This window comes from Moschus berezovskii, chromosome 5, assembly GCF_049115385.1.
Source record: "Moschus berezovskii isolate FMDL1 chromosome 5, NW_MosBer_1.0, whole genome shotgun sequence".
NCBI lineage: Eukaryota > Metazoa > Chordata > Mammalia > Artiodactyla > Moschidae > Moschus > Moschus berezovskii.
The window spans coordinates 23,953,318-23,975,163 of record NC_142464.1 but is presented as its reverse complement, the minus strand read 5'-3'; the positions used below and the strand labels follow the sequence as shown (position 1 = coordinate 23,975,163).

Below are 21,846 nucleotides of genomic sequence, written 5' to 3'. Positions count from 1 at the left end.
TGAAGAGACTGTCTTTTCTCCACTGTATATTTTTGCCTCCTTTGTCATAGATTAAGTGACCATAGGTGTGTAGGTTTATCTCTGGGCTTTCTGTGCTATTCTATTGATCTATAAATCACAGCAAGATCTTTTTCGATCTACCTCCTAGAGTAATGAAAATTAAAAACAAAAATAAACAAACGGGACCTAATTAAATGTAAAACGTTTTGCATTGCAAAGGAAAGCATAAGCGAAATGAAAAGACAACCCTCAGAATGAGGAAAAAGTACTTCCATAAGATTTTATCGTGTCTGACCCTTTGTGACCCCGTGGACTGTAGCCTGCCAGGCTTCTCTGTCCATGGGATTCTCCAGGGAAGAATACTGGAGTGGGTTGCCATTTCCTTCTCCAGGGGATTTTCCCGATCCCGGGATCAAACCCAGATCTCCTGCATTGCAGGCAGATTCTTTACCATCTGAGCCATCAGGGAAGCCCTATGAAATGTTGGCCATCCAAAGTATACAGACAACTCATGAAGTAAGTAAGTGTTAGTCGCTCAGTCATGCCCGACTCTTTGCGACCCCATGGACTGCAGCCCACCAGGCTCCTGCTGTATCCATGAGATTTTCCAGGCAAGGATACTGGAGTGGGTTGCCATTTCCTTCTCCAGGGGATCTTCCTGACCCAGGGATCGAACCCAGGTCTCCTGTACTGCAGGCAGATTCTTTACCGAATCTGGGGAAGACAACTCATGAAGCCCAATATCAAAAACCATTCAACCCAATCAGAAAATAGGCAAAAGATCTAAATAGACATTTCTTATAAAAAGATACAGATGGCCAAAAGGCACATGAAAAGCTGCTCAGCATCACTAATTATTAGAGAAATGCAAATTAAAACTACAGTGAGGTATCTCCAGTCAGAATGGCCATCATCAAAAAATCTGCACAGTCAGTGCTGGAGAGTGTGGAGAAAAGGGAGCCCTCTTGCACTGTTCCTAGGAATGTAAACAGGCACAGCCACTGTGGAGAACAGTACGCATGCTCGGTCCCGTCAGTCAGGTCTGACTCTTTGTGACCCCATGGACTGTAACCCACCAGGTTCCTCTGTCCTGGGATTCTCTCCTCCAGGGGATCATCCCAACCCAGGAATTGAACCCCCATCTCCTGTTTGTCTCCTGCATTGTCAGGAGGATTCTAGAACAGTTTGGAGGTTCCTTAAATAACTAAAAATAGAGCTACTATATGATCCAGCAATTTCACTCCTGGGCATATATCCAGAGAAATCCATAATTCAAAAGATACATTCCACCTCAGTGTTCATTGCAACACTATTTACAATAGCCAAGACATGGAAGCAACCTAAATATCCATTGACAGAGGAAAGGATAAGGAAGATGTGGTACAAACATACAGTGGAGTACTACTCATGAAATTGGTCAGTTTTTGTTTATCAGTGTTTTTAAATTGAAGTATACCAGCTCAGTGGTAAAGAATCTGCCTGCATTGCAGAAGACGCGGGTTTGTCCCCTGGGTTGGGAAGATCCCCTGGAAAAGGGCATGGTAACACACTAGTATTCTTGCCAGGAGAATCCCCATGGACATAGGAGCCTGGCAGGCTGCAGTCCATAGGGTCGCACAGTTGGATATGACTGAAGCAACTAAGCAGCAGCAGCATAGTTAATTGACGGTGTTTGATTTCTGCTGTACAGCTCAGTGATTCAGGTATACATATATTCTTTTCCATCGTGGTTTATCATAGGATTCTGAATACAGTTCTCTGTGCTGTACAGTAGTACCTTGTTGCTTATCCATCCTCTGTATAAAATCTCACGTCTCTAACCCCAATCTCCCACTCTGTCCCCCTCGCAAACCCCTGCCCCTGGACAACCACTAGTCTGCTGTGTCCATGATTCTGTTTCACAGATTGGTTCATTTATGTCATAGTTTAGATTCCACATGACTGATACCATGTGGTTTGTCTTTCTCTGACTGACTTCACTCAGTATGACGATCTCTAGGTCTGTCCACGTTGCTGCAGATGGCATGATTTTCTCCTTGTTCAGTGGCTGAGTGCTGTTCCATCGCCTGGCTGTGCCAGTATACACCACCAGCCTACCAGCTGCTTTCACCTCACTCTTCTCTGCTCTTCCCAGGTTACTGGTTTCTTCTCCCTTCCCTTTGTCTCCTCCCACCTGCTCCTGATTTCAGACAGATTAGAGTACTGCCTTTTGGGCAAGCAGGAACACCCTAATCTGGTCGTAAGGGACCACTGCCCTTCCTGTGCTATGGCCAAGCCCTTGTGGCCGTTGTTATTAGTACAGTTAGGCCATTTTGTGTATATTCATCCACAAGGTGGTGCTGTAGGAAGGCTGATAAGTCTTGCCCATCTCTAAAGATTTGCCTGTCATACCTTTGGCACCCCACTTTACTGAGGTCTGTAAAAATTATATTTGGTTGAAATCAGCATGGAGTTTTTTAAATTAATAATTTAATAGTTTATGTACACAAAATAAGATGGTACTGCTTTTTAAGGAGATTTTATAATAAGAATAGGGCTTCCCTGGTGGCTCAGATGGTAAAAATGCTTCCTGTAATTCAGGAGACCTGGGTTTGATCCCTGGGTCGGGAAGATCCTCTGGAGAAGGAAATGGTTGGAGAGGAAACCCTCTCCAGTATTCTTGCCTGGAGAATCCCATGGACAGAGGAGCCTGGTGGGCTGCATTCTGTGGGGTTGCAAAGAGTTCGACGCAACTGAGTGACTAACACTTTCACTACAATAAGAATACTTTGAACCGTGTTTATCATGTCTATTCATGTATCCTTCCGTCCCCAAATCTACCAGTGTAACCTTAAACCTTCTTTTGGGCCATGTTGGTTTTCTTCTGTTTTCATTTTAATTCCCCATCAGTGGGAAAGTAAAGCTTTCCATTTGGGGGAGATGATTTTAGCTCATGTCAGACGTCTCTCATGGAGGACCCAGGTGTCTCTCATGTCAGACGTCTCTCGTGGAGGACCCAGGTGTCTCTCATGTCAGACGTCTCTCGTGGAGGACCCAGGTGTCTCTCATGTCAGACGTCTCTCGTGGAGGACCCAGGTGTCTCTCATGTCAGACGTCTCTCGTGGAGGACCCAGGTGTCTCTCATGTCAGACGTCTCTCGTGGAGGACCCAGGTGTCTCTCATGTCAGACGTCTCTCGTGGAGGACCCAGGTGTCTCTCATGTCAGACGTCTCTCGTGGAGGACCCAGGTGTCTCTCATGTCAGACGTCTCTCGTGGAGGACCCAGGTGTCTCTCATGTCAGACGTCTCTCGTGGAGGACCCAGGTGTCTCTCATGTCAGACGTCTCTTGTGGAGGACCCAGGTGTCTCTCATGTCAGACGTCTCATGGAGGACCCAGGTGTCTCTCATGTCAGACGTTTCTCGTGGAGGACCCGGGTGTCTCACGTCAGACGTCTCTCGTGGAGGACCCGGGTGTGTCTCATGTCAGACGTCTCTTGTGGAGGACCCAGGTGTGTCTCATGTCAGACGTCTCTCGTGGAGGACCCGGGTGTCTCATGTCAGACGTCTCTCGTGGAGGACCCGGGTGTCTCTGCAGTTTTTGTTTGAGCGTCTGTGACGCATCCTGACTTTGCTCAGTCTCTGTTGACGTGCAGTTGCATCTTGTGACTGACGTTACTGCCTCCTTGTGTTCTTCGTGCACCATAAAACCAAATAATGCAAGTAGCCAGGAGAAATTTTGTTCCCTAAAATTAAGGAAGGATTAGCAAAGACTCAGCAGACTTTTGGAGCAGGTAACTTTTAAATTTAAAATTTCAGAATTTAAATGAAGCAGGTCACTTGATTTCAGCCTAATGTTAGTGAAGTTGTGTCTTTTCCCCGACTGTTTCCAAAGATGGGACTCATTCCAACACTCCAATGTCTTTCTCTCCACAGACACACAATCTTTGCCAGCAATACTTCCTCCTTGCAGATCACAAGCCTAGCCAATTCCACCACCAGACAGGACCGATTCGCCGGGCTCCATTTCTTCAACCCGGTGCCTCTGATGAAGCTTGTGGAGGTCAGTGGGGTCTGCTTGTGCACGCGTGCTTGCTCTGCCCGCTCTCAGCCCTGCTTCTGAGTGGCACCTGCCCTGCCACTGGGGATTGCACTGCACGGATTTTGGTGGGAGGTTGGCAGGTTGGTTGTGCTTGTGCTTGGGTTTCTCTAGCCAAAGTCGCCTTTCAGAGCCAAAGGAAGAAACAGCACCTAATGTCTAGGAAGGCCCCTGGGCTTTATTTCTCTGCAGACCTCTCTTTTGACCAGTGGTGTCCAGGAGGGCTGTTAACTGTGTGGAATATCATTACTGTCTGTGCCATAGCTGATGAGCAGTGCAGAGAGAAGCATCAAATTGGGAAGGTAGCACTGAAGACCACTGGCCTGATGGGCCCACGGAGGGGAGAACCACACATGTTCATGTTGTCTTGTCCAGGCTGGATGAGAAATTTTATTCGAAGCCTGGTTTCCTACAGGAGCCACTGTATTCACTGTCCACTGTTGGTGGGTCACGCTGGTGTCAGCTCCAGGTGATGGAGCCTTTGGACTGTCCCCACAGGAGGCACAGCTCCTCTGCGTTGTGACCAGAGCTCTGAAAGCAGCTCCTCATAGCCTCAAACCTGCTGACCTCAGCCCTGGGAGGTGGAGGCAAGTGGCCAGGGAAAGCTGTTGGGCTGCTGCCGCTGCTTGCTTGCTTGAGACTCAGGTACAAGGGAGGTGGAGTCACAGTAGATAATTTGCACTGAAATGCGGCAACTTGCCTTTTATAGGGGGGCTAATTATAGGGTCTGAGGAGCAGCTTCTATTAAAACAGCATTTGTTCTGAGGTTGAGGAGTTACTGCTGTGTGAAGTGTGGGGGCTGTGGATCCAGGCAGACCTCCAGAGACTAGCCGGGGCTCCCTGGGAGAGAGTGGAGATGTGGTCTTCCACTGTTGCCTTCTCCTCCAGGCCCCCTTCCCTCCGGTGTCCCCTTGTTTCTGCCACCTCCTGATGCCCAGCCCCTCCCCTCTATAAGCATTAGCGTCTAGTTTAAGGATGACTAAATTTCCTTACAGTTTTCTTTCAGGGACTATTCTGAACCATCCTGTGATAGGAATTCTCTCTTCCACTAACATTGCTTCTTGGTTTCTTCTAATTTACTGCCAATCTCTAAAGCTGTTTTTGAAGAAGCTGAGGAGTGAAAGGGGCACAGGGAATAGAAGAAAGCATTTTTCCTAATGCAGGAAAGAGCAAGGAAGTGAAATGAAATTTTCCATGTTTTCAGTTACTATATCATGTACGTACATGTTTTGAAGATAAAGACATATTCCAACTCTAATACTGTTTTCAACTGCATTTACCTGATAATGCCCATTTGTGTCTTTGGAAATATTGATTATTAACAGTTAATGTTTGACAAATGTTAACATTTTCTAGAAAATGTTTTCTAAAAGTACTCTTCTTTATGCAACTTTTATTCTTTAACTTGAGCATTCGAGTGTGTGTCCCTGGTGGTAAACACCAAAATGAACTGTAAGTTGAGTGGCTTTTCTCCTTTACTTGGGACTGGGCACGTTTATATGTGTATATGTGTAATTTTTCAGACCCTGTGTTGGAACAGAATATCTGCAGCACATTGTTTGTTGGATGAATGAATAAATATGCATTCGTCCTGTTAAAAACAAAACTCTTTACTGTTGACTCCTTTAAGTCACCAGATTATGTTTAAAACTCCCTGACTCGCAGCCCTTGTCACAGCCCATGGACGTGACGTTTTGCTGTTTGATTTGTGATGCCTGCAGAGCAGTGTCGTCCCATTCCTCAACCCCGTCTTAATGGTGCCTTTTTCCTGTTTTCAGTCATTAGCTTCCCTTCGTGCCATGGCATACCAGCACATCCCAAGCTGTGATCACATTAAAACACGAATGATGATGATAATGATTCTCTTCATTTATACAGCGCTTTGCATCCTGCACAGACTATCTCATTACACCATACAGTCCTCTTAAAAGAGTGTGTGTCAGATATCGTCATCCCTATTTCATATGCGAAAGGTGAGGTACCAGGGGTTGATTTGACTCACCTGAGCTTATATAAAGGGTCTGCTGTAGAAGCCAAGCCTGTTGGCTTTGACTGTCATTGAAGTCCCTTAACTGGCATTTAAATTATATAGTAAACTTATATAAATTCATCTGGGTCTCTCTTCATTTGCTGAAATCTAATTCCTGACAGGCGAGTTCTTTCCTGCGAGCTGACTCCAGGTGTGGTGCCTGGGGCCAACTCCTGTCGAGCCCTGCCTCCCGCTGTGAGCAGGGCAGCAGTCATGTTCTTGCCGTGCACCTCAGAGAGTGGGTCGGGAGCAGCCTGGGCCTTCCCGAGGTTCTGGCAGCTGGCACGCCCCAGCCGCGGGCCTGCATTTGCTGGGTATGAAAGCCTCTCTCTGGGATGAGCCTGCTCTGAGGCAGAGGGAGCTGTTGGCCTTTGAGGCATCTGGGTGGGAAAGGGTGGAGTAATATGGGGCTACAGGACCCCCTCAGAGTCCACAGGACCTTGGTGGCCTGGGCGCATCACTTAGTTTTCCTGGGGCTCCTTCTGTTCATCTTTGGACTAAGAGAAGGTGTGTCTTCAAGTGTTATACTCTAGTAGACTTCCAGTTACTTCCCTGAACTCATTAACAGTGGCAAGTAAAACCCTAAAAAGAGCCAGCATTTACTGAGCATTTCCTTGGAGCTGCCCTTAGTGCTTTACTTCCTAATCTAATTCCATTCTCACCTCAGCTCCTTGAGGGTAGGTAGAGTGACTTCAGTGTTATTTCAATTTCTAGATACACTCCCAGAGTCACAGAGCCAATAAGTGGTGTGAGTGGAGTTTGAACCCAAGTCTCAGTGACAAAATCTGTAAAACCTCCTACACACATCTATATCAGTTTTTTTAGCCTTGATTTTGTGTGTTCCGTGATAGTCCAGTGTCTGGAAATGGATATTTTGTTTCTGGCTTGAGATCCTTTTCTGAAACCAAAAATTAATTTTGCCAGCTGTGTGGCCGTTTTTTCTCAATGTTTCCTTGAACTGTTCTATTGAAATTGTTTGCTGATTTTTATGGTTATAATTCTCTGCTTTGCATTTTCAGGTCATTAAAACCCCAATGACCAGCCAGAAGACGTTTGAATCTCTGCTAGACTTCAGCAGAGCCCTGGGAAAGCATCCTGTTGCTTGCAAGGTAGTGCATGGGTAGCCCGGGGAGGGGGTTATTTTTCTGGGGCCCTGACTTATTCCAGGAGGGATCCTTCTGCTGTAGGCTGATATGGGAGAGGGCGCTCTTCCTGCAGGTCTGTCCGCAGGCTGTAGAGGGCCAGCTGCATCTAGCAAGGAATCCTGGTGATTATATGTAAAATTATCCCTGGTGCTCACCTATTTTGCTCTGATTACCTTCAGTCTCTGCATTTGCTATAGTTCTTGTTTAGTTTTCCCCAAATTTAGGAACTGCACTTCTGCATGATCCAGGTAGTTTTTCTGTAAGGACAATTGTGTCACAAGATACCATTACAAATTTTTATAATGGTTGGTGGTTTAGTCACTCGGTCATGTCCGACCCTTGTGATTCCATGAACTGTAGTCTGCCAGGCTCCTCTGTCCATGGGATTTCCCAGGCAAGAATACTGCAGTGGGTTGTGTCTCCTACGTGTCAGGTGGTCTCCTGCATTGTAGGCGGATTCTTTACTGACTGAGCCACCAGGGAAGCCCAGTTATTTGTAAATATGTCATTTATCTTTTTGACCATAATTTAATTTTTTTACATTTTTAAAGTTGTTATTTTTAATGTAATTTTTAAAGGTTACTTTGCATTTACAGTTATTAAAAAATATTGGCTATATTCCCCATATTGTACAATAATACATCCTTGACCTGTCTAACATCCTTTAGTTTGTATCTCCCACTCACACCCCTATATTGTCCATACCCCACTAATTTGGTCTCGGTATCTGTGAGTCTGCTCTTTTGTTCTGTTCATTAGTTTGTTGTATTTTTTAGATTCTACATGTAAGTGATATGCAGTATTTGTCTTTCTCTGTCTGACTTATTTCACTTAACATAATACTCTCCAAGTCCATCCATGTTACTGCAAATGGCAAAATTTCATTCTTTTTTATATGGCTGAGAGGTATTCCATTTTATATATACCATGTCTCCTTAAGCCAGTTGTCTGTTGATGGGCACTTGGGTTGTTTCCACGTCTTGGCTATGAACACTGGGGTGCACATATCTTTTTGAATTAGTGTTTTTGTTTTTTTCAGATATATACTCAGGTATGGAATAGCTAGTTAACTGTAATCTTTTAAATATCATTGTGGTTCTTTTCATAGCATACTTTTACTTTCCATAATAGTCTCAAGTTTGAACTCATAGTATTGGATTAATCCGTGAAAACTCCAGTTATTTATGAATCACCTGAATAAGTCATTTGTCAACGTGGACCCCAATAGCCAAAGAGAGCAGACTTAAACATGTCAGTCCCCTGCATTCCAGGACTGTAGTGTTATATTAGGGAATCTCATTTTTTAACACTCATTTTTTGTTGGTTTAGTTTTATGGTATTAAATCTTCTGGATTAAAAAATATATATCACATTAGTAACCAGAGGGTATGGTTGTACTTTCTTACCAGTTTTTGCTTTGGTCATGGCACAAAGTAGCCACTGTGTTAGAAAAGACTAGTGTGCAGCACATGAAAAGCTAGGTGTGAAATGAGAGTGCAGGAACAAGCCAGGGGTGGTGTTCAGCAGCACAGTCATTAATTCATGGGGAGCGGTGACCCATTTCCCGTCAGGGTGGCCACGGCAGGTGCAGGCCTGGGAACTGTGGTCTCATGAGATCGCGCTTGTTAGGTCATCGCAGAACTCTGTTTTGGTGCCACCTTAGGCATTTGGGGAGTCGTTTAGACCCTGACTAACTCTCAGGGTCAGTTATTCAGGCCCTTGGTGTGGTCCAGAGAGTAGAGGAAATCACACAGAACAAACGTCAGCAGACCTTTCTGTCAAGGGCCAGATAGTAGTATTCGAGGGTGTTCAGTCTCTGCTGCAACTACTGGATTCTGCTCCTGTAACAGGAAAGCGGCATGGAGCCTACCTGCAAGGAGTAATGTGCGTCTGCTCCACTCAAACTTGATTTACACAAATAGATGTGGATTCGGCCTCCAGGATTATAGCTTTGTAACACCCAACATAGAAGGATGACATCAGTGTGCCTAAAATGGATCTTCCTTCATAGGAAGACTTCACAGGCAAAGTGTGGGGTGAAAAGGTGAAGGCCATGGACTTGAGCCAGCCTGCCTGGGCTCACATCCTGGCGTTGGCACTTACTAGATGTGTAACTTTGGGCATGTCTTGTAACCTCCCTGTGCCTCGGTCTCCTCTCCCTCACACAGGGGCAACAACAGAACTTATCTCACAGGGCCACTGTGAGGAATAAGTGAATGAATATTTGTAAAGTACTTAGGACAAACAATTCCTGTTATATAATAAGTACAGTAAATAAAGTGTGTTTAATAAATAAGTAAATGTGTACAAAAAATGTCAGGCGTATGAGTACATAAGGTTAAATTGCTTCATCCAAGGGCCACGTCTCTTTACATTCCAATGTGATGAGAGTATCTCTCTGTATCTTCAACAGCATTGACTATCATAATGGGGAAAAAGCCCCTTGCCAGTAACCTTACTGGTAATGTGCTATTTTGTTTTACTGAATATTTCTTCGATTTTTTGTTGTTTAGTCGCTAAGCTGTGTCCGACTCTTGCAACCCCATGGACTGTAGCCTACAAGGTTTCTCTGTCCATGGGATTTCCTAGGCAGGAATACTGGAGTGGGCTGCTGTTTCCTTCTCCAGGGGATCTTCCCAACCCAGGGACTGAACCCATGTCTCCTGCATTGGCAGGCAGATTCTTTACCACTGAGCCACCAGAGCAGCCTTGTAACGATATATGAACACTCCAAATATTGGAGAAAATATTTTTCCCAGGCTACTTTCTGATTTCTAACCTTGTGTATGGATGGCCTCCTATAGTCAGGTACCCTACCCTGTCCTGAATTTCTGCAGTAAACTTTTTGAAGTTAAAAAACCGATGAAGCTCTTTTGTCCATCTCTGTGTTCCTGGGAGGTAGGGTAGGGCTGGTTTCAGTTTGTCCAGAGTGAAAGGAGGAACAACCCTGTGGCTACAGTATGCAGGCAGGTGAGTAGTAAGAGTAATACAGGGGCCTGGGCATCTTATGTTCAGGTGTTTATGGAGTGCCCAGGATGTGCTTGAAACGGGACTCACAGCCTGGGCCAGGGTGAGGGTTTTTTCCTGAGGGAGGGTCACAGCCTTTTGTTAAAAGAGGGGGACTCTGTTTACCTAGTGGAAATCAACTTCCCATAAAAACCACAAGCGAGCCTGCCCCACAAGCTCCCAGAGAGCTCAGTAGACAGAATCCGCATTCCGACCGTCCCTCCAGGAGAGATGGTGAAGCGTTTGAGTGAGGAGGGAAAGGAAGAAAGGAGTCTTCTGGGGAGGAGTCTTGGTCAGTGAGCTGTGAGAGGCTCTCAGTCTGCTGGGACCTGCTAGTATGTCCCGGGCCCTGTCCGCAGCTCCGCCTCCCTGTGCCAGGCGCCGGAGTGCACCCAGGAAGGAGCCTGAGGAAACGCTGAACAGCTGGGAAGCTGTGCTTCTGAGGCACGTTGAGGATGGAGTGTGACTTTTTGTAGACTCGTTAAGAAATGCAGGCGAGGAGAGGAGCACAGGGTCTGCTGTTTGAGGGGAGCACACTAATGCTATATGCGCAGCATTTCATGTGCTTTCATTTATCTTCACAACCAGTGAGGCAGAAACTGCTGCTCCCCTCTCACAGATGATGAGACTGAGTTTCAGGATGATGCAAGGGCAGAGAGTATTCGAACCTGAGCCCAGATCCGCCCACTCCCAAAGCTGTGCTCTTTCTAGTGACTCCCTGGCTCTGCCTTTACTCCTTTTAGGACCCAGGCAGTAGGGGCTTCTGGTTACTGTAATAGTTGGTTAAATTGCCATGTGGCATAGAAGTGAGGCTGTTGTGGCGCTTTGAAACATTGAAAATGTATAGCTTGATAAATGTGTGTGATAATCCAGAGTGAGAAGGAGAAAGCTGGTGACTTTAAAGTTCACAGAAATTCACTTGTCTGTTTTTCTCTCTCCTCTGACAGGACACGCCTGGGTTTATCGTGAACCGTCTTCTGGTGCCGTACCTCATGGAAGCAATCAGGCTGTGTGAACGAGGTAGCTGTCCCCGCCCAGGCAGGGAGCAGCAGGCCTGTAGGCCTTCTGTGGGAAGGGCTGGGCCCTGTGGAGCAGGGGAGGAGCTTCTGTTTTCGGACTCTTGTGAATCAGCCTCACCCTGAGCCCGGTGCCTTTGTCACTGTGTTCCCAGGACCCCCTTGATTCCCTTGGAGGCTTCTGGGGTGACTCTGGGAACTTCCCACTCCGCCACCTCCAACTACAGTCTCAGCCAGAGCAGTCATAGGCCAATGTGTGTTTATATCCTGGATCTCTGGCTAAGGGGTTTATTGCTTAAAACGATGACAATGATATAAAAATCACTGGGCTAGGGAACCTTTAAAATTCCCTAAGGTTGTAAAATTGTGACAGGAGATGGGAAATTAGTAACAAGATTGTAATGTGACAAGGAATGTTTCTGATGGTGGTGTCCATCCTTAATGATGTTATGATGCATTTTTTTTTTTTAACCTTAAGAATGGTCTAAAATGGTTTCTCCTCAATACTGGTAGATTGACAAAGAATGATTTTCCCTGTTGTAGAAATAGACTTGGGACATCATCCAAGGTTAAGATATGTCATGTATCGTCCTGCCTACCCTCCCTAAGGCATTTGTGGAGAGGTAATTGTTTCATCTCTGCTTCAAAGGCAAACAGGCCTTAGTAGGACTGAACGAATAGCAACTGTAATTGTTTTCAGTCGCTTCATTCACAAACGCTTGCTCCTGAGAATAAGCGTTTATACCGGCTCTTCAGGGAGATGAAAGCATATTTGCTTCCTCAAAATCTGCTTTAAATATTAAAACTTTTCGCTGTGTTTTATGGAGGCATTTGCCTCACTTTTGCTTCAAGATCAAACCAACACTTCTGTGTTTCTCTATCAACAAATACATCTAATTACACCTCAAAGACAGCGTGAAGCATTTTGCCCTACTTTGAAAGACACGTTTTCTTGGTAATGTAATGTTTTAGAATATAGCATATGGGTGATCCACCTCTTAATGGTGTTCTTCTCACTGACACATACTGTCACTTTTGATATATTTTCACCTGCACTGTATGTCTGGCTGTAAGTTGAAAGTCACTTTCTTGTCTTCTGCTCTCCTCCCATCAGCAGTGGTCCTTTTCTCTACAGATGGAGCCCCTTTGGCCTTCACCGTATCTGGCCACCTGGGAGGTGAAACTGGGCAGGGGGTGTGGCTGCATGGGGGAAGTGCTCTTAGTTTGCCCTCAGTGCTTCTGCAGTGTCCTGGAGGTGCTGAGTATTATGAGTGGGTGGGTGCTATTTCCTGGAAAGCCACACTGTGGTCTGGACTGCTCAGCCTCAGGCTTTCTACCGTGTCCCTTCTGCCACCTCATGGTTCTGCCAGCGGCAAGCGTGCTCACATGCCCGCCTGCCATCCTATTTGCATTCACCTGCTTGGAGTGACTGACTGAGCTGCCTCTGTTCTACTTCGAAATCTGAAAGTGTTTTGGATTATCCTCTCTCACCTGCCATGTCTGTTCATTTGTCACTTGACTCCCCACCTGTCATCTAGTCTCCCTGTGCCAGTCAGCCTGCCTTTAGTGCGGCTCCCCAGGCAATAAGGGATTCACACTTACCTTGTGTCTTTTCCAAACTGCTCTCCTCAATGTTGTGTTGTCCAGGAGGGTGAGGGGACAGTGCATTCCGTTTCCGCACGGCAGCAGAGTTGGACCATGAAGGCAGCTTAGCCCAGCCCTTTCCGAACTCATGGTGGAGAACTTCTCTGTATGATGTTATCTTGATCAGCTTATGTGCTCTTAAAAAAAAAATAGCGATATAGACTGGGTGGCATATAAATGACCACACTTTATTTCTCACATTTCTGTAGACAATAGTCTAAGACTAGGGTGGCAGCACGATTGAGTATCTGATGAGAGCCCTCCTCTGGCTGCAGACCGCTGACTTCTCGTGTCCTCACATGGTAGAGAGCAGAGCGAGGAAACCAGCTCTCCTGTGACTCTGGGAAGAGCTCTGATCCCTTTCATGCGAGCTCCACCCCCGTGACTCTTCTAATTCCTACAAAGTCCCACCTCCTTACACCAGTGTATTTGGGGAGTAGGGTTTCATTGTGAATTTGAGGCACATAACGAACACTTGATGCACCTGAGGTGAGCATGCCTCTAAGACAGGTGGGTAGAGCGCTGCTTTGAGCGGCAGGGGGTCATCGGAAGGATGTGTGGGGTGTCAGAGGAGCAGTTCCATCGCTGTCCACTTGGGCCTCCTGGGCAGCTGAACAGCTTTCAGAGTTCACAGGCCCTCAGCAGTGCTTCTGCCAACTGTCCATGGGGTCTCGGGTACGCCACCGCCCCTCACCACTGCTCACTGGCTGTGAGCCTCTTTGCTTCTGGATCAGGCCTTCCTCCCCAGTGCCTTGCAGCCTCTGTCCTCACTGCTGGTGCTGTTGGCATTCCCACTATAATCTCATCCCTGGGGTCAGGGCTCTCTCTGCAGACCTCTGAGCAGGCTGGTGACCGCAGCAGACAGCACTTCCTATCGGATGCCACTGACGGATCAGAGTCAGCTCTGGCAGGGTGGTGGGGCTGCGTGGTTAGCTTTTCTTGGGTGACACCTGGGAGTGTCACTAGCCTGTCCACCAGTCACCGTGTGACATGCTGCTCACAGTGTCCCTGCCGTGCTCGGGACACGTTCTGTGGTTCTGTCGTAGCCTTCCAGATACAGCGCCCTCGCCAGGGAGCCTTCTTTCTCCTCGCCCTCTGCCTTCTTGTCTCGCCTCACGCCTTTCTCCCACCTTCTCTCAACCCCCCACTGGACTGTCCCCAGAGCTCCAAGCTGGATGTAATCATTTTGTTGTCATAACTCCCTGTGCTTTGCTTCTGCTTCAGGGCGCGTGCCTGCTGCATGGCACAGGTCTTCTCTTACTGTACTCCGTTTTCAGTGTTTGGATCCTCATCTTCATACTTCCAAAGTGCTTGGATGGATAAAGGAATGGTGGCTGCGCTGAAGTTCTGATCCTATTGCCTGTGACCCTGGTTTGTTGTTTGGCCAAGAATGGTCGGTAGGTGGTGCTGATTAGCCAGCAGAGGAAGCCTATTTGGGCAGGTCCCCAGTTCCCAGGCCTGTAGAAGAGCTGGGAGTTCACTGAGGATGCTTTTCTTTGTTGTTGAGAGTTAGGGGATGGGGAGGGGGGCCCTATCAACCTTCTAAGGTTGATGCAGAATTTCGTGTGTATGCACATTTTCTTTGGAGAAGGTGTCAGATTTTCAGTGCTTGACTCTAAAGATTAGGAATTAATGGTCTAAAGCATGATACCATGTTTAACTCCCACTTGGCATACCAGTCTCTACTGTATATTTCTCTCTCTTTCCCCCCACCTTTACTCTGTTACTCAGAATTTTTAGAACTGTGCTGACTTTGTAAAACTGTTTAGATTTTTTTCCCCATGATGCGCTGTGTCTTCATATTATTTTTTAGAAATAAAATAGTCAAGTGAGTCTCTGAACCTAGGGTAACAGTCTTGACTCTAGGGTTTATTGTCTCCCCTGAATATTGATTTAATTAAATGGCTTTAAGGTAAGTTGGAACCATTATGCTATGAGATTTCTATCCAAAGGAAGCTGATAGTCTAATAAGGGGAGACAGCCTATAGCGAGTGAATCAATAGATAACATGTTAGGTTGTGACCAGTAATCCTTGAGAAAGATAAATATACAGTCTAGGGAGTGGCAGGAGTCCTAGCCTGGAGTCTTGATAGGTCTTAGCTTATATGCAGAGAGGAGGGGAGTCTCTGATGCTCTGACACCTGAGCAGAGGTCTGCAGATGTTGAGGACAGGATCCCAGTACAAGGAGCAGCAGGAGCGAGCCCCTGGAGCATGCTAGGCTTGCTTCAGCATTCTGGCCTCTGCACCGCAGAAGCCTGGGAGCGTAATGAAATCCTTTCAGCAGACTCTTGTATCAGCTGCCATGTTCTTTCTCATTCCTGCTTTGCACATGCTGTTCCTGCTGCCTGGAATGCCCTTCCCTGCCCGCTCTTCCCTGGGGTTTCTCTTCAGGACCCTCAGGACCCATGCTGGGTGGTGGTTTTGGTGAGGTCTTAGTGCTGTGAGTTAACCTCTCCATCTTTCCCCACACAGCATTGTGAATCTTCCTGAATCTTCAGCACTTGGTAGATGAAAGTTTAGGTTTGCACATCTGAATCCTCCCATTAGATCAGGAACACTGCAGTGCTTGTTTTTCTTTGTTTCATTCCAAGTCTCTGATACATAACAGATATTAAACAGAAGTTGAATGAATGAATGAGGCTGCCTGATAAGGCTGATGTCTGTGTGATCATTTTTGCTCTCTTCTGACCTGAAACTCAAATCATTCTCAGGAACCTCTGGTTGACTAATCAGAGGAGTACCGATAAAGTCACCCAGGAGAAATAATTGGTTGGTATTTTAATCATCTTGAACCACCTTGAAATCCTTTGGCATTATCTTAGCACTTCATATGCTTTTAAAAATAGAACCTTTATGCATGTGTAAGTAGTTCTTGTTCCTCATGCCTAAAATATCTGAAATATTTAGGTTGTGACGTCCTCTCTTAAGTTTTTTTAATCACTTTTTAAATTTAGCTTTGTTTTAACTGACCATTTCTTTGTGCTTTGGAACAAAATTCTAGATGGACACTTGTTACAGGCTAGTTGTGTTCCTCATTTTGGAGAAAGGAGACAGGTTGCTCTCTATAAAGACCTCTGGTCCACAGACATTATGTGAAGGATGATAATCCACGGGAAAAGCTCTTTGGTTCTTGTCTTAGTTTCCTCAGCACACTTTCAAACTTGAGTGGCAGCTCTAAATCACGTATGGGCTTTTCTTTAAACATCATCTTGACTAAAGAGTTTATATGCATGGGATTTCAAAGGAACGACTCACGACTTACAAAACCAAGAAAGGTAAAAAAGAATACATAGAAAAACATACAGCTTCATTGTTTTCTTTTTTAAACAGTCCCTTTATCAATCACAAACATGCTGTAGCTTTAAAGGATTTTTTAGCAAGTTATTCCAGAGAAGGAGAATCCCAGTCCATTAGAAAGTAACTAATGTTTCCCGGCCTCTGGGGCCTTCACTCTCCATGAACAGAATGGTAGTGCCTGAGAATTTACCTCACAGAGTAACTTCATGTAGTAACTTTGAAAATCTTGTGACCTCTTAGAAAAATCTTACCCAAGCTGGAAATCCTGACTCCAGAACTTTCTTGAATGTGCTTTCTTTTTATATGTAAAACACTAGTAATTCAGGGACTAAGCACGTGACAGGATGATCATGGGAAGGATGGTGGTGACTCAGTGCTGCCCTCTTCTGCTTAGGTGAAGCATCCAAGGAAGACATCGACATGGCTATGAAGCTGGGCGCTGGGTACCCCATGGGTCCGTTTGAGCTTCTTGATTATGTTGGGCTGGATACTACGAAGTTCATCCTAGATGGTAAGAATTGGACTTCTCTGTTGTCTGTCTTTAGTTGAGTTGAGGTAGTCTCTTTCAACTGTGAATTAAATGCCTATTTAAATAGATAAGGAGTCTTAATAGACCTTCCAAAGTCCTGTCCCACCAGCTGAAAGATTCAAGTAACATGCCTGAAGGAAAAATATGACTGCCTAGTCTCATAAGGCAACTTTTAAAAAATCTTTTTGTTTTGAAAGAATTATAAATTCATAGGAAGGCCCACATTCAGCGAAATACAGCACAGACAGGGCCTGTGTACCCCTTTACCTAGCTTCCCCTTAGGGTTGTATCTCATATAGCAACCACAGTACAATATCAGAGCCAGGAGATTGGCATTGGTACAGTCATTCTGTCAGGTATGCTGATCTGTGTAGCCACTGCATTCAAGATGCAGAACCATTTAAAAATGTGCATTCATTTTACTGTAGTGGCTACTAAAGTTGAATGTAGCTCATAGTACCAAGCTGTACGAAGAATACATATTGGAAGGAGCAAGGGGAGGTTCTAGTGGAAGCAAGAACTTCAGAATTTTATGAGGATACAAAATTCCAGTAACAGCAAATTCAGATTTTTAACATGTCTGAAAGTCATTTCACTGTGTCACTGAAGGGTTCATCCACCAGATTAATGGACACCTTTGGCGTCAGCTATTTCCGGGAAGGGGTTGGATGAACAGAAGGGTCATGGGAGAGCTGGGCCTCAAGTGAGACATGGCCCAGTGGTGCAACCCTGCTTTGAGGCTCATGTTCAGCCTTCCCTCTGCCTCTGCTAGTCTGGAGGCAGAGCGTGGGGAGAAGGGTTCCTACTTCAACATGGGAGAGGCCCACAGGCCTCACTCATGCCACTTGGGCCAACAGACTCACCCTGGGAATGCCGAGATGTAAAATAAACCCAGCACTTCATCCTAAGCTCTTTTTCCTTCTCAATAGGTTGGCATGAATTGGACTCAAAGAACCCCCTGTTTCAGCCTTGCCCATCCCTGAATAAGCTGGTAGCAGAGAAAAAGTTTGGCAAGAAGTCTGGAGAAGGATTTTACAAGTACAAGTGAGCAGCTTATCTGGCTCCAGGACGAAGCCCCGTAAGCACATACCAGCAGCTCCCCAAGTGCCCGCGGGAATGCTCTTCGGTCAGATATTCCCTCCAACAGCATGATCTGTGCTATGTACGTTTTGATTGTAATCTATCTGAATTAATCATTTATAAGAGTTAGAGTAATAGCAGATTCCTCCATTGAGAAACTAATTCCCTTTCCCTTTTTTAGTCTGTTCATTTCTGTGTATCTTCTAAAAAGCTTTACACCCTTGGTGCCTTGGAGCAGACATTTCTCTTGAACCTCTTGTTTTCATGAAGAGTTGCCAGAACCTGAATTCGTTTACTTGTAATGAGAGCATCCTGTGTCCACTGTTGCCACGCAGGAAAACTGACACACTGTGTTGTGTCTGGAGGGCTGCGAGGCAGCACCTGCCTCTTGCCTTTACCGGGCTGTCTACTGCCTGCAGCCTCAAGCCTTACCCTCCTTTGGGCATGATGTCAGGTATCATGTCTTGAGTCAACTCCTCATTGAGATGTTGCTGTTGGATTAGTGGGGAGATCTCCAAGTGCAGGAAGATGTTTTGTTCACATCTGAAATCTGAATGATTATTGTCTCTCTCTCTTTTTTTTTCTTCCCCATGAGAAATCATTGCTGCAGATTGACTCTAATGAAATGCAGTTTTTTTAATCTGTGAAAATTTGAATTGAAATAAACATGTATAATTTAAAATCATGTTTAAATGGTTATAAAAGTAAAGGTTGGTAATTTAGGCAGAAGCTGTGCCATCTTTGGCCTGTAGTCACTTTTTTGAGTGGTAATGGTGAGGATGGAGTGGCAGGAGAAGCTGTTTATGTACAGCCTGCCTGTAGCTGTCACTCCAGATTTCTTACCAGGAAAGCAGTAATAAAGGCACAAAAACCAGTTTTTAAGGAACATCTGTTTCTTCTTTGCCAACAAAAAGGAACAGTGTAACATAAGCTTCTTTTAATCATTGGCTTGAGAAAGTGTCTTCCAGGATAGAATTTTGAGGCTGGAAAGACATCAGAAACCCTGAGGTCCAGTGGCCTCATTAACAGAGAGCTGACGTGATGTGCTCAAAGTGACCAGTTTTGTGACAGAGCCAGGATTAGAACTAGGTTTTGATAAAATATAGCACATTTGAAAATTTCAAATCCAGACTTCCATACAGTACTGTCCCTAAAATGGGCATCCTTGTTTGGAATTCTTGGTCACGGTGCTCATGGTTAAGAGACTGTCTTCCACCCATTTCATGATGGATAAAGGGGAGCTTATTAATTTTTTTACTTGAATCTAACTAGAGCATAATGGAAAAATAACCATGTGCATACATTTCTACGACACATAGAACCTGGTTTAGGAAACATGTAGGTTATTCTTATATTTCCTAACGAAAAAAGGAAGCACCTGTGACACCATCACCATTTCCATTACTTAAGGTTACCCTGTGGTCTGACAGCCCCCTGCTCACTCTCAGGCTGGCTCCTGACCTTTGACAGGAGCCCCAGGCTTAGGAGGGGCTTCCTTTCCTTCTCATTCTCTGACTGGATTGCCCACAGGATGTGGGCCCTCATCCTGGAAATGGCAGGGCTCACTCTTGACCACTGGATTCCAGGAAAGAGCAAACTCAGTGATGTGGCCGTCAGCCTGCCTGGGGTTGAGGGTGGGGGGTCGCAGCCGTCTTTCCCTGGCTGAGGTTTCTCGGTGTGCTCTTAGCCTGCCAGAAAGTCAGAACACCTGGCCTCTGAATATTTTGTTATTTTCGAAAATCCTCTTGCATGTGTCATGTTTGGGTCTGGGAAGGAATTTTGAACATCTTCTTACACACAGGAGTGGAGAGTGGCTTTCTCAGCCCCGTGCTCCAGTCTCTGCCTTCTCAGGTGAACACAGCTACTGCCTGCCAAGGGCTGCAAGGGGAGAAGGGTCTTTGTGGTCAGTCAGGTCCTCTGCTTTCAAATCAGGACTGGCCGGCTACTGTATAGTCACCGCCTAAGTAACATACGCTAGTTACACTTCCATAGTTTGCAAATTACACTTTTCACACTTTGAAACAAGCTTTTGTCTTGACCTACCTTGATTTTAATCCCTTTAACATTTCAATCTAAGTAACCAATTAAGTCTTACCAAAATACAAGGTGTGGCTGTAATTTTGTGGAACCAATTTTCCCGTAAACAGGCATTGATGGTACATAAATATTAATCAAAAATGCTTTGAACAATGGAAGCATTGCTGCATTTTCAACCCATTTGGTTGTGCAAATTCTTAAAATCACTCAATATTTCATAATCACAGTTTTTATTTCTATGACAGAACAAATTTTAACTCCTGAAAGACAGAAAAATCTAATTCTATTTAATGTTTTATTTAAAATTACCACCTATGGCTGTTGCAGAATTAATTGGTATAAATGATTAACACCAAGGACTTTGGAATTAAACAGACTTGGGATCTAGTGCTGAGCTCCACTCTTTTACCTATGCAGCCTAACCCTGCGGGGGTTACTTGTCTTCTGGAGAGAGCTGGCAGAATGATGGGTCCTGTCCCACGAGGTGGCTGAGACGAAATGAGATGATGTATGTTAGGTGTTGAGCTCTCTGCCGGGCTTAACAGACGGATTGCGACCACCTCCCTCCTCTGCGCCCTGTTTGAAAGGAAGCCACGGTTTCACCTCAAACCTCCTGGCTTACAGAGAGCCTGAACTTTTACCGTTGGGGGAGTGGGCTGACGATTGGGAACAGTCCCACGCGTCTAGTAAAAGAGAGTCGTAGAAGTGAAGCCGTGAGCCACTTCCGCAGCTGCCCCGGAAGTGCTTCCCAAAGCGGTGGGCGGGGTGCTGACCTTTCCGGGCTGACCGGGGAAGAGAAACTCGCGGGGAGCATCTAGCGAGCAGGCGAGGCAACTGTCTCCCAGGTATTAGACGTTTTGTGTTTGGTCGACTGCGGATGATTTAAGTAAGACCCCGGAAAAAAGGCTCCTAACAGAGACGGAAATCAGGGCAGGGGTGGTATGGAACAGGAGCAACGCGAAGGCCACTGGTCGGCAAGGCAGAGCGAAGAGCAGGCCTTACACGGACAGGGCTGCGGCGGGGCTGGGTGTCCAGGCCTCGTGCCCGCCAGAAACACGTGGCCTGTTCTCAGGCGAGCGAGCACGTGCAGGAAGGGAAAACCTAGAATTCATAAATAATCACTTGCCTCGTTGAGGTTTAGAAGATAGGGAACAGAAGCGTCCCCAACAGACCTGGGGAGTAAGGCGTGTTTGAGCCAAGCTTTCTGGTCGCGGTGTTTGAAGGGCTGAACCTGTGGAGGTTTCACCACCTGCTCGTGGGAGGTGGATTTCCAGTGCTTTTCCGCTCGTGTTGAAGTTCCAGGGAAGCGTGCGGGTACAGCGGCAGCCTGCCTTACCGCATGGATTCGGGGCAGGCCAGGCAAGCAGAGCGGGTGTGCCCCGTTTGGTCCCGTGGCCTTCCATCCTCCAGCCGCGTCCAGGGGAGAAGCTGTCCGTCCTGAGTGCCCCCAGGTGACACTCCTGCTTAACTGGCGTCAGGGAAAAGGTGATGCGTGAGGGAGGGAAGCCGTCATCCTGAGAGGAGGCCTGCACACCTGGCAGAGCTTCAGCGGATGCTCGCACATCCTAGGCTGAGAACCAACGCGTGTGGGGATGTTTAGAGAGAATCTGCTGCCCTTTGGGTGGGTGGGGGTCGGCTCCCAGGTGGCCCAGTGATGAAAAACCTCCCTGCCAATGTAAGAGATGTGGGAAGACTCAGATTGGACCCCTGTGTCAGGAAGATCCCCTGGAGTAGGGCATGGCAAACCACTCCAGTATTCTTGCCTAGAGAATCCCATGGACAGAGGAGCCTGGCAGGCCAGGGTCTATGGGGTTGCAAGGAGTTGAACACGACTTTTCGACTGAACAATTTCTGTACAACAAAGTGATTCAGTTATATATATATACATTTTTTTTTATATATATTCTTTTTCATTATGGTTTATTAGCCTACCAGGCTTCCCGTCCATGGGATTCTCCAGGCAAGAATACTGGAGTGGGTTACCAT

General features: G+C 46.1%; 1 protein-coding gene across 1 annotated transcript in view; it reads left to right on the top strand.

Annotated features, from left to right (window-relative positions):
* The window catches only part of HADH (hydroxyacyl-CoA dehydrogenase), a 48,748-nt gene extending 30,243 nt beyond the window's left edge, over positions 1-18,505 (top strand). The window contains exons 4-8 of the mRNA XM_055434544.2: positions 3,914-4,040; positions 7,125-7,214; positions 11,204-11,276; positions 16,609-16,725; positions 17,673-18,505. Coding sequence (XP_055290519.1) covers positions 3,914-4,040; positions 7,125-7,214; positions 11,204-11,276; positions 16,609-16,725; positions 17,673-17,791 — 526 coding nt within the window. The 3' untranslated portion in view covers positions 17,792-18,505. The remainder of the gene's footprint in view (positions 1-3,913; positions 4,041-7,124; positions 7,215-11,203; positions 11,277-16,608; positions 16,726-17,672) is intronic.
* Positions 18,506-21,846: the final 3,341 nt, after the last annotated feature.